The 12,634-nt window shown below is 59.3% G+C and overlaps 1 protein-coding gene across 2 annotated transcripts in view; it reads right to left on the bottom strand.

Moving 5' to 3' along the window:
* LOC123363563 (NAC-alpha domain-containing protein 1-like) overlaps nt 1-2,745 on the bottom strand; it is a 48,430-nt gene extending 45,685 nt beyond the window's left edge. For both annotated transcript variants that reach the window (XM_045004685.1, XM_045004687.1), the window contains exon 1: nt 2,509-2,745. In XM_045004685.1, the coding sequence (XP_044860620.1) occupies nt 2,509-2,584 (76 nt within the window). In that variant the 5' untranslated portion in view covers nt 2,585-2,745. The remainder of the gene's footprint in view (nt 1-2,508) is intronic.
* Nucleotides 2,746-12,634: the final 9,889 nt, after the last annotated feature.

Below are 12,634 nucleotides of genomic sequence, written 5' to 3'. Positions count from 1 at the left end.
ACAGATGGGGAAACTGAGGCACAGAGCGAGCTGTGTCTATCTTCCCACAGAGCCTCAGTGACGGAGCTGGGGCTAGAAAGCGCTGGTCCGTGCTGGGTTTTGGGCTCTGCCTGTCCAGTTAGGCCCCGGAGCTCCTCGGGGCAGGGATTGTGTGGCTGTGTGTTCTGGCCTCAGGCCAGAGCCCCGGCTTTCACCACTAGCTGACACTCCCCCGAGCCATCCCGTCAGGGCGCGGCGAGTACAGCCCCACGCGGTGGCATTGAGGGCTATGGAGCAAGGCTGCCCGCTAATGGGGAAAAATCCCCCCTCATGTACAGAGGGTACGTAGCCCTTACGGTACTGGGCAGCTGATCTGGCAGGTCCTGCCCACCCTGTCCCTGGAGGAGCTTGCTGGCAGCCCGGACACGGCTGGGACATGTGTGTGTGTCCCATGCAGGGCAAGGCCCAGAGCAAAGACATCATGGCCTGGGGGTCCCCCAAGGAAGGGAGGGAGCTGCCAAGCCCAGCCCTGCTCAGGCCTCCGGGGCTGCCCCTGCCCGGCCAGGCTCAGCAAGGACGTTCTGTGGGGTGAGGAAACGTCCCCAGGCCCATGTGCAGGGCAGGGGTGGGATCCGGTGCCGCCGGCCTTTCCAAGGAGACCAGGGCGAGCTGAGGAGCGGGCACTGCTGGCGACTCCGATTCGAGCCTGTGACAAGAGGAGACGCGGCTGGGAAGGGAATCCTCGCCTGACAGCTCTGCATGGTGCTGCGGCTTCAGGAGTCCTGTAGCACCTCTCCCCTGCTCCTCAGCTCTGCCACCCGGCCCCGGGCCCTGCCTTCCCCCCGCTTCTGGCCACTTGCCGCTCTAGGACGTGGGCCAGGCCTGGCAGCGATGGCCTGTGTGCTTTGCGTGTGGGAGGGCTCAGGGCCTGCAGCTCCATGGTGGACCCTGAGTGCTATTAGCACCAGGATCGGGGCAGGGAAAGGCATAAGGAGGGATCACAGCGCACAGCTTCACAGCTGCCCTGGCACGGTTCAAGTGCTGGCCTCAGACTAAGCCAGAGCTCCTGGGTTCTCATCCTGTCTCTTGTCACTGACTGTGGGCAGGTCACCGCACTGCCTGGTGCCTCAGTTTCCCTATCTATAAAATGGGGCTAGTGATCTTGACTGACCTCCCAGGGCGGAGCCGGGTGCCTGGCTCCACTACCGGGTTCTGAGACCAGGGGGTGGAAGGTGCCCTGGAAATGCCAGCTGAGTCAGTGGGGCTGGGAATGACTTTCAGGCTCACTGGACTGTGAGGGATCAAACAGGAAAACCCACATGGCCAGTCTCTGAGTGACCCCGTTCAGCGGCTGTCCGGGACGCAGCAGGAAGCCAGGCCTGGGCGCTGGTGAATGAGATGGGAATGGGTGGGAGGAGCAAGGGGGAGCCCAGGGGGATGGGAGATTCCTTTGGTGTATTCCAGGGGCCGGACGGTGGCTCCTGGAAAGCATCTGACGGAGGCTGAATCCCCCCAGGACAGGGAAACGCCGCCCAGCCCCACCCCATGTTCACTTCACATACTGGCCTCAGGCCTACACTGCTCCTGGGAGGCAGGCGAGACTCATCCCGTCACCGACTAGACTTTGCCATCGCCCCGTGCCTCGGTTTCCCTCTTTGTACAATGGGGACAGGCACACCGAGGGCCTGGAGATCTAAGGAGGGAGCGTGGGTGCGGAGGGCTGCCCTGTGAGACATCTGCCCCCGTGTTCTCAGCCCAGCAGGAAGGTCAGTGCAGCCGACAGCGCGGCCGGGCTGGGGGGTGGAGCTGAGCAGTGCGTTCTGATCTAACTTCGCAGGGCGCTTTGGGTCCCTGGTGAGCAAACCCAGCAGACGGGGAAGGGGCTGAGTCCCGACTGCCGTCTGTGTCCCCAGAAAGGGCATGTGTATGACAGCCACCTCCCCCGCCCCATAACCAGGCTCAGCAGAGACCCCCAGAACGCAAATTCCACTGGCCCCCCCAGCCCCAAGCCGGCTGCTAGTGTCGGTGTTAAGGGCCCAGATCCCCGCCACATTAAAGCCCCTCTGATCTCCCCCAAGACAAACGCGAGCCCCTCTGTTATCGTCCTGCCACTCTCCAGTATGCTCCCTGCCTTCTCCCAGCCCCCATTGCGGGGGTACAGCCCCCTGCTGTCTCCCCCCCTCCCCCCAGCCCCACACCGTCTCCCCCCTCCCCCCAGCCCCACACCGTCTCCCCCCCTCCCCCCAGCCCCACACCGTCTCCCCCCCTCCCCCCAGCCCCACACCGTCTCCCCCCCTCCACCCAGCCCCACACCGTCTCCCTCCCTCCCTCCTCCAACCCCCCTTTTCTCTTTGCCATTCTGGCTGCTCTGGGGATGTGGGGGGGGGAGCTGCTTCCACACCCAGTCCGGGACCCCTTCACACGCCCCCCTCAGCCCCCAGCCCTCTCGGCCGTTCCCCAGCAGGGTGCGCGTTCACGTCGCCAACTCCCGGCGCCAGGAGAGATGCCAGGGCTCCCCTCGGCACTCACCTGCCTCCGCCGGGCGCAGGCCGCCGGGCTCCATCCGCAGCAGAGCCCCTTCAGCCTTGGCGGATTCTCCAGGCATGATCTGTCATCCAGAGGGAAGGCCGGGGAGGGGCCGTGCGCGTGCGAGCGACTCTCCGGCTGCAGCCAGCGCTCTCGAGCTGCGTGCCAGGCAGGAATCCCGCGGCTAAGCAGCGAGGACAGTGCGTAGGGAGCTCGGCAGCCCAGAATGGGCTCTGTGACCTGCCCCCCTCCCTCCCCCCACGGCCCCAAGATGTGGCTGGAGGCTGCGCCGTAGCGGTCCTCGAGAGCCAGTGCATTAGTGCTGCGCGGGAGGGGGGGGCCGGGGCTGCTGCTGCTCGAAGAGCCCTGTCATGCTGGATGATGTCAGCAGGATTTTTCCCCTCTCCTCTCTGTAGAGAAAGCAGGGGGTGTGCCAGGCACTGCAGCGCCGGGCGGGGGGGATGGAGGGAGAGACGGAGGAGAAAGCGACTGAGCGCGCTGCCTGCACAGTGCAGAGCCTCTGCCTCCCTCCAGGGCAATTGCATCAGCCTGGGCCACGGCAGCTCCCCGACGCGGCCCCCTCCTCTGCGCGCAGGAGGGATCGGGGGCAGGCCGGGGCCCTGTGGCTGCCGTAGGTCTCGGCACGTGGCCCGGCGGAGGCGACAGGGCTGCGTGGAGCCACGGAGAGATGACACGCCAGCCCCGGGGCTCGCACGCGCTGGCTGCGCCTGGGGCCACGCTCGGACACACACACACGCAGGCACGAGGGCACAGGCCTGCACGCCGACGCCCCCGGGCCTAGGCCCGCGCCAGGAGAAGGGCGATGGAGGACCAAGTGGGGGAGGTTCCTCCAGCCAGGCCTGCAGCAGTAGCCCTGTATTCCCGGGGGCGCTCCATTACAAAGGCCAGGCCGGGGGCGGCAGCCAATCACCCTGCCAGGGGCCCATCCTCTGACCCCTCCAGATACCCCCGGGAATGGAGTGGGAATCCCTGCCTGGCTCCGGGGTTAGATAATGTTTTGGGGAGTCGGTGGGGAGGGGCGGTGGCTGTGTACAGGCCTGGGCATCACCAATGCCCACTGGGGAAGTTGGGGACCGCCTTGCCTCAGTTTCCCCATCAGTGCGATGGGGATAACACGGCTTATTTAACACAGTGGCCATGAGGTCAAATCAATGCCTGGGGAGTGCTAAGTACACATGGGTGAACTTGGGGGGGGGCACTGTAAGATTTTTTGGGGTATCAAACCCAGATCCCTTTTCCCCCCCATGTCAGAGTCCAAGGCTAGGTGGAGCAGGTCAACTGGGGAGTTATACCAGGCAAGCCTGGTTCCATTGGCTCAGTTAGTGGGTTTCCTCCGGCCTGACGCCCCTTGGCGGGGCGGTGGTAACATGCAGGGCGCATTGCCAGGTAGTGCATGGTTCTGGTGCGTGGCCATCCCGGCCAGGCAGACAGCAGCAGCGCGCTGGGGTCTGTGTGCCGTAAGCCAGCCAGAGTCACTGCCCAGCTTCGTCTGCAGTGCCAGGAGCAGGCGCGCTCCAGGGGAAGGCAGCGGGAAGCCACCCACAGATTTCAGATCAGGCCCCCAGAGAAGCAGTGAGGACCTAGGCAAAGCCCTTGGTTACACAATATTGCCAAGTAGTTTGTTCATGACCAGAGGAGTCTGTCTCCATTGGAGTAACTCGGCTAGATGCTCCTGATGGGCCCTTCTGCCCTTAAACGCGATGAGTCTGTGACCCGGAGGCTAAACGCTCTGATAGACCCGTCCTCTATCCACCCACAGTGACACTCATATCAAACAAGGGGGTTAAGTGAACAGGGAAAGGGGGGCCGAAACTGGGGCTGCAGCTGGGTGCAGAGCCGCGACTGGGCCAAAGTTGGGGGCCGAGGGTGGGGGCGGGGCCAGGGCTGGGGGTGGGGCCAGAGCAGAGCTGAGAATGGAGTGGGGCTGGGTGGTGCTCCCTTCCTGCCCCCGTGGGGGCTGGCCCAGGCCCCATTGCGCCCCCAATGAATGTTTCTCCGTGCCCCCTGTCACGGAGTCCCCGGGCGCTGCTCTGGAACTGCTCCCCACAAAGCCAGGCAGGACTCTGGGGAGCCTCCTCTCCCTCGGAGCAAGAAGCTCACACGGCTTCACCTCCTGGGTCTCTCCTTGGAGCATTCAGCATCCTCTGCCCCTCTGTGCGCTTCCCACAGCGAGTCCGCCCCAGTGGGGTCCTGGGGAAGCCAGAGGGTCCTGCACCCCCACTGCGCAGTCAGCCGTGACTCTCAGCCAGCCAGTAACACAGAGGTTTATTCGATGACAGGAACACGGTCCAAAACAGAGCTTGTAGGTACAGCGAACGGGACCCCTTAGCCGGGTCCATTCTGGGGCTCAGTGAGGCAGACCCCCACGTCTGCACTTCACTCCTCGTCCCCAGCCAGCCCCAAAGTGAAACCCCTCCAGCCCCTCCTTTCTGGCCTTTGTCTCTTTCCCGGGGCAGGAGGTCACCTGATCTCTTTGTTCACCTTTAGCCATCCCCTTGCAGGGTGAAGGGCCCCGGCCATTTGTTGCTAGGATACAAAGTGTCGGCACTTTATGCACACTGGAGACTTAAGAAATGCATAGGGGAAACTGAGGCACCCACACAGTATTCAGAGGAAACATTAAGAACAGTCCCACTTCGTCACACCCCCTTAGGGGGCCTTGCCCCACAGTTTGGGGACATTGGGTATAAAACTAAAAGCCAGAGACAAAACGCACTGGAGCTGACAGCAAACATTCCGGACAACGTTATTATCACAATCGCAAGCAACCAGTCAGCTGGGCCAGATCCTCCCCTGGTGTCCATCAATGTAGCACTGCTGACTGCAATGGAGCTACCCCAATTTCCACCAGTCTGGCAGCGTCTCACAGGTGCACTTCAGATGTGGCGGGAAATGCGTCTGGAAGCTCCCTTGGAATTCAGGCTCTGCTGCATCCAGCTTCCTTGGGCAGGAAACGCGAATGGGCAAGAACCTGCCGGAAGCCGTCCTCGCTGTACAGAGAGCGATGGTGGAGCCCTCACACTGCTTACAGGAGACCTTGTTTTGGTACCAACTTGTACAAGTCACAACCCAGTATTTGGTGGCTGACTTTTACTCAGTTACCTCCTGCTTTGATAGACCCATAGGCTCTTTATGAGAAAAAACTCTCCCCAGAGCCGCTCTCCAGCATGGATTACGGTACCTTCCACTGACTGGGCCCACTGAGATGCCCTTTGGCTGCTTGCAGCTCCCAGTACATGTGGGATGGGCCATCTGAACTGAGCAGGACTTGAGAGGTGAGCTCTTAAACTTCTCCAGACTCCTCTAGTAGACTTGAGTTGCTTCAGAGAGGTTCCTTTCTGGTCAGAAGCCCGTAGTGTCACCAAATGGTGGCCAGCTTGATGACCAAGAGCCTTGTCATCCAACCAGGAGGTTGGTCTTTCTTAGCCTCAGCACCCTGCCATGGTGCATGACTTTCCTTTCAAATGTCAATAGCTATGGTTTCTAGCGTCATGTGGCTATGCCAGAGAAACATTAGACCCCTATGGGGGGGGAGGGATAGCTTAGTGGTTTGAGCATTGGCTTGCTAAACCCAGGGTTGGGAGTTCAATCCTTGAGGTGAGCCATCTAAGGCAAAAATCTGTCTGGGGGTTGGTCCTGCTTTGAGCAGCAGGTTAGACTAGATGGCCTTCTAAGGTCCCTTCCGTCTATGATTCTATGGTAGAGAGACCCTTCTTGTTATGTACACACAGACACCTTAGGTAAAAACATAGAATACTCTTGCTGGAAGGTTGCAATGTAGCACCCACTTTGTTTCTTAGAATCCAGAACCCTAAGACACAAGATCCTAAAACCAGAGAGAGACAAAGAAGGCTGCTCCCTAAAGCAGAGAGGAACAACTCACCCCTCCTTACTCTAGGCTGGTTCTGCAGACTGATAGCAGATGACCCAGATCTCAAGCTTCCCTACAGAGCCCTCTAGCCTTCAAGCAGGACCAGGAAACAAATTAAGACAATACAATAGCTTGTAATTTTAACACAGTTTTCGGTACACTACACTTGTCACCAACATGTCTGTGTGCCTGGACAGGGATGATTTTCTAGATTGTGGGATATGTTTCTTCTTTGCTGGAGGACGTGGCAACCTTCCACTTCTAGAGGAACTGGTTAATGGCTAGAAGAGCCAACGACCATTGGATGAGAACGTGACGCCACAGGCTACTGTATTGTAGGTCACAAGACCCAACGCACCGTTCAGTTCTTGAACCCCCTTGGTGAGGTGGGAAACTCGCTGAAACAGCTCTTTGGTGACCCTTTGATCAGAGACGTCCTGATGGCACATTCACTGGTGCACTCACTCGCACCAGCCCTTCAAGGAGTCCTCGTCTGAGTCTCACTGACCCTGCACAGCGACACTAGCACAGAACTGGTGTCTTCATCCCCTGAAGGTGTTGCCTGCGTGTGGAGGGTGCGCTTGGGGTAATGCACTGGGCTAGACCTCAGGAGGCCTGGATTCGATTCCTGATTCTGCCACAGGGTTTCCACCTGAAAGTCAGTCGGTGCCTCACTCCCAATGATTTCAATGGGAGTTAGGCACCTAGATCCCTCCACACTTCCCCGCCTGTAAAATGGGGCTACTAAATCTTCCTTTGACGGCCTTTGTCTAGTCCAAGCATCAGGGTGGAGGCGGGCCCTGGCTATGTGTCTGTCCACTGGGTTATCACTGCCCCATGTGCCCAGTGTTCTCCTAGTGTAATGCACCTCTAGATGCTGCTGGACTACAAGCATTGGCCTGCTAAACCCAGCATTGTGAGTTCAATCCTTGAGGGAGCCACTTAGGGATCTGGGGCAAAAATCTGTCTGGGGATTGGTCCTGCTTGGAGCAGGGGGTTGCACTAGATACCTCCCGAGGGCCCTTCCAACCCTGAGATTCTATAACCAGAATCCCCTTGTTAAAGGGAATGATTCTCCATTTCCCTGGGGTCACTTGTCACGGAAAATGCCTCATTACTCCATAGCTTTTCCAAGACCGTGTCCGTGATATATTTCCCACAATCCTCTCTCACTTCGGGCCTTCGCAGTGGCTTTTCTACTTATCTAGCACATTGTAGGAGAGCGTCTCCCACTCCCCTGCTGGGGGGCAGAGATGTATAATCCCTTTACAGATGCGGAACGAGGCACAGAGAGACTTGACTAAGGTCACACTGGAAAACTGGTGGCCAAGACAGGAACTGAACCCAGGTTTCGTTCGTTCCAGTCCAGACCCTTACCCATAAGCTTACCCCCGGCATACCTGGGGGTAATCCACCCCTGCGAACTCATCATGTTATTTGAACAACACTTCATCTTCGACAGTGCAAATCCTCCTCGTTGGCTTCTTCGGGGGGCGCTGGACCCACTTCCGCCGCCCCGCATGGAAAAGCCCCATAGCACTGGATTGAGAAGAGACAAACCAGCGAACAGAACTCGAGAGCAAGGAGCTCGCTGGCTGCTAAACCCTGCAGGGGGAATTCCACCCCAGCCCTGTTTGAAATCGATGGCAAAACTCCCGCCGACGTCAACAGGGACTTTCACCCGCTAGGTTTGTACAGAGGTGGATTAAGATTTATTGGGGCCCTGGGCACGAAGAACATTTGGGCCTCCCACAGCCCGGGGAGGGGGGGTCAGATTGGCTGGGGCCCGGGGGCCGTGCGTCAACCCACCACTGTGTACAGCAAGTTCCTTAGAACCTTCTTTAGCTTTGCTGGGGCCGTGCTGGGTTTCATCGCTATTCAACTCCACAGGACTTTCTGACGAGGGACGCTGAGTGGGCCCAGGTTCAATCTCCTCTGCCGACACCCCACCCAGGCGTGCAGGGTCACACGCGCTGCATTCAATAAAGCTGTTAGCGCTGTAATTCCCACGACGCTCGGCTCTGCCTTGCTCTGGCTTCTGCAGCCCAGCTAGCCACCTCTGCAGCTGCCGCTCCTGCAAGCCAGAGCTGGAAACCAGACATCTGACGGGGCGGTGTGATATTTATGACCCAGTTCTGGTGGATCAGCCGTACCTTCATTCGGCTCTTTCCTTCAGCAGCTCACCCAGAGGTTGCAATGCAACAGCCGCCCCCGTACAGAGCAGTGACGCCGGCGGCTGAAATAACAATGACACGGCTTCCAGTTTATAGTGACAGTTTGGGCTCTTTCACACCGTGATCATTTCATTTGCAGGATGAGCCTCTCCTCACCAAACCGCACGCGCTTGTTTGCTAAACTGCTGCCTGCCGTCACAGTGTTCGTAAGTGTCATGCCTGAAACTTGGCACTGACCCCATAGAGCGCCTTTCAAAACGCTTCCCAAAGGTGGGGCAGTATTCTCATTTTACTGGGGGGGGGAAACTGAGGCACGCAGCGTCGAAGAGACATGACCACGGTCACACAGCAGGTCAGTGGCACAACTGGAAAGAGATCTCAGGCCTCCTGCAGCAGTGGCAGAAGTGCCCCCAAAGTGGGGGCAGGAACAGGTGTCCAAACTGTGGCCCCACCGCTCTGTGCTGGCCCCCCAAGACTCTGTACCGCTTCTTCCCTCGAGGCCTTGCTCCTTTGTAAGGGGGGAGGGGTAGCTCAGTGGTTTGAGCATTGGCCTGCTAAACCCAGGGTTGTGAGCTCAATCCTTGAGGGGGCCATCTGGGGCAAAAATCAGTACTTGGTCCTGCCTAGCAAAGGCAGGGGGCTGCACTCAAGGTCCTTTCCAGTTCTAGGAGGTAGGTACATCTCCTATTATTAATTATTTGCTGCCTCTTCCCTGCCCCCTGCTTGCTCCCCCCACCCCCCGATCACTCGCTTTGCATCTGGTAAAAGTGGGGACCTGCCCTGGCTTCCCAGTGCCACGCTCTGAGCCTCCTTTAATAACGCCTCAAGGGCAAATTCCCAACTGGCATCACTTCACTGACTTCTGAGCTGATCGACACCAGTTAAGGAGCTGGCCTGTGCCATTGGCAAGGGTGGGGGTGGAGTCTCCATCGCTGGCCAGTTTAAAATCCAGACTGGACGATTTTCTCTGAGATCTGCTGTAGGAATTATTGCCGGGACGTCCCCTGGCCTGTGTGACACGGGGTCAGACCTTCGGATCTGCGACCTCAAAATCTAGTCAGTTTCAAGCACGAGTTTATTGCTAGTATTTCTCTGACAAGGGCACCCCGCAATCAGGACTGGGGGGCTGCAGGAGCGTGGTCATCGTGGGGTTAACTGGGTTGCCACAGTATGAGAGGATGGAGCCGTGCACCGCCAGCCAGCCACTGCCTGTGTGTCAGTCTGTTGGGATGCCATTGACCACCGCAGCAAGGGAGTTAGGCCCCGGGCTCCCATTGAAGCTAGTGGAGGATCCCCAGTGTGCAGTCCTGTGAGCAAAGGGTGATTTTTGTTGTGCAGAGCGGTCCCTTTACAAACGGAGCCCTGCAGCACACACCCAGGAAATCACAGCCCTTGCCCCACAGAATTTACGGCTACTACGGCCCTGAGCCTGGAACGAGCTTAGCCCAGATGGAAGCCAATTAAAGGCAAGACCTCCCAGATCTCATTCTAAGCCAAGAAGCAAGGCGGTCGTAGAGGAGGGAGGCTGAGGGTAAGAGCAATACAAGCATGTGGTTACATAGCTCTTACCCGCTGCTTTTCATCAGCAGCTCTCAAAGTGCCATTATCCCCATTCTACAGGTGGGGAAACTGAGGCACCAAACTTTGCCATGACTTGCCCAGGATCACACAGCAGGCTAGAAGCTGAGGTAGGACCAGAACCCAGCTTTCCTGGGTCCCGAGCCAGCGTGCTACATTGCTGCCCTGCTGGGTAGGGCTGATGGGCCAAACTTCAGAGCCCCGAATCATTTCCCTTTCCCCCCCTTCATTAAAAATGAATCAACATTAGCCACGCCCCTGCCCCTCTCTAGCCCAGGTGCCGCGCTTCCCCTGGCGCCTCAGGGCCAGTTTTTGTGGCTTTACAGTGGCCTTTGGCAGTACTTTCCCCCTCCCCCGTTGCTGTGCGAACGGCGGTCAAAGCCCCACCCAACCCACAGGATCGTGCAGGGGAAACAAAACCACCAAGTGCTGCTACATGTGCAGAATAAAGAAACGGCACCAAACAAATCTGCAGCCCCTCCATCCCCCGTCTCTTTGAGCCTCTCCGGGGCTGCCTGGCACGCTGGGCGGTAACCAGCGAGGAGGGGGATGTTTGACGTTGATGGGGTCCCTTTGCAAAACGTGCCGCCAGAGGAGGAAATGCAAAGGCCAGGGCAGCGTTCAGGCAAGACTGGGCGAAAGCTGGGGAGCTGACGGAGCAGAGAGCGAGGGAGGCCGTGCTAGGTGGCGTGGGCTGCAGAGGAGCAGGACCTTGCACCAGCCGTGGGCAAGGAGAGGCAGCTGATTCTTGATAGACTGAGGGAGTGGGGTGGGGGCTGGTTTGCGGTGACACCAAAGCCCATTTATAGTCCTCCGGCTGTGCAGAAGGAGCCTTCAAACAGCCCCCGATAATACCCCCTGTGCAGGTGGTTTCTCAGCTCGTGGGAGGGCTCTTTGCTGGGCGCCCCCGGGTTGAGGGGAGTCTCAGGAGGTGGGGCGAGAGCACGTTGCCCTGTGGCTCTTCTCTGAGCCGCGCTGAGGATGGCACCGTTAACCTGCACAAAGCGCGCTGCCGTCCTGCCAGAGATCTCCCGATGCACCCGCCTGTCTCCGGCGGGCGGGGCCCACGCTCGGCGCTCTGCCAGCAGGGAGAGGATCGGTTCTCCCTCTTTGCTCCACCCGGGCCCAGCAGAGTCTGCTGCAGTTGAGGGGCTGATGCCATCATGGGGGCCACCGGGGGCCTGCCCTGCCCTGATGTCAGGGAACCCCGGTGGGGAGAGCTGGGTGGGGCAGATTCTCACCAGACGATCACACCAGGGCTGTTTCCGTATGGGGCCTGGAACCTTATCTCCCGCATGTGCCCAGCCTGTGGTACAGATCTTAATGTCAGGGCTGAAAGGGGGTGGAGGGCTCTGGAGACCGGTAGTGGTACCTCCAGGACCGTGAGGCTTAACCATTTCCAGACTGTGGCCTCCTTTTCCTTACTGGGAACCCCCGCTTCCCCCCCCCCCCGCCCTGCTGCTCCCTTCCATCTAGCCAGGGCCCTCCTCCGATTTCATGCCCCCCAGGGTGCGAGCCCCTGCTCTAGGGCATTGGTTCCCTGGAGAGGTTGTTACCATGTGATGGCTGTGCCACAGCCGCCATCAACTGAGTGGGTGGGTCTCCACTCAGACCCAAAGGCCTGATCCAAAGCCTGGTGCCCACCAGGACAGGTGCTCACCGCTCGAACCCATGCCCGCCCCAGCACTGCAGCAGCCTAGGGATGGGTCTGGCTTGGGGGTCAGAACTTTCCTGCAGACAGGGGTCCCTCTGTCACAGCTGCTGTGCCTGTGTCTAGGGCTTCATTCTCCAGGGCTGTTAACCTGGTGGAGTTCGCCAGCCCTCGCTGCATCTGCCCCCACGCTGCCGCCCCAGCTCAGCGGCTTGGGGATTGTTCTCCCGCCGCTTTCACCGGCTCACTCATCTTTTGCATCATCCAGGGCCTGCAGCTGCTGTCGGCTCCCTAGCCCGGCTTGGGTTTCTCGGCTCTCTATTCCCCAGAGCGCAGGGCCTGTCTTCTCCCCTTACCTCTGGCTGGTTCCGTCCCATGGCACGGCAGCGGTGTTGACCCTGGCTGTCTCAGCACTGGGGTGCACTCCCTCCCCACAGCAGAGGGGGGGAAATGGCTTTAGGAAGAAGGGGGAGAACCCTTTCCCTTGGGTGGAGGAGGGGCAGCCTTTGTGCCCTGCGGCTGGTCTCTCTCCTTTACACAGAAAGGTACATTCCTTGGGCAAGTGAAACAGACGGAAAATCAACCTTAAAGGGACAGTGTCAGGTGAAAAATGAATGTCTTTTACAAACCTCAACTCCCTAGCCTGTGTCACTAACAGGGCCGCCCAGAGGATTCAGGGGGCCTGGGGTCTTCGGCGACAGGGCCCCCCCTGCCGCTGAATTGCTGCCAAAGACCCGGCACTTCGGCGGCAGGTCCTGGAGCAGAAGGACCCCCCACCGCCGAATTGCCATCGAAGACCCGGAGCGGAAGAAGCTCCGGGGGCCCAGGCCCTGC

The sequence above is a fragment of the Mauremys mutica genome, chromosome 2 (genome assembly GCF_020497125.1).
Source record: "Mauremys mutica isolate MM-2020 ecotype Southern chromosome 2, ASM2049712v1, whole genome shotgun sequence".
Taxonomy (NCBI): domain Eukaryota; kingdom Metazoa; phylum Chordata; order Testudines; family Geoemydidae; genus Mauremys; species Mauremys mutica.
Note: the sequence above shows the minus strand (reverse complement) of the source record. Positions and strands in the feature narration are given on the sequence as shown.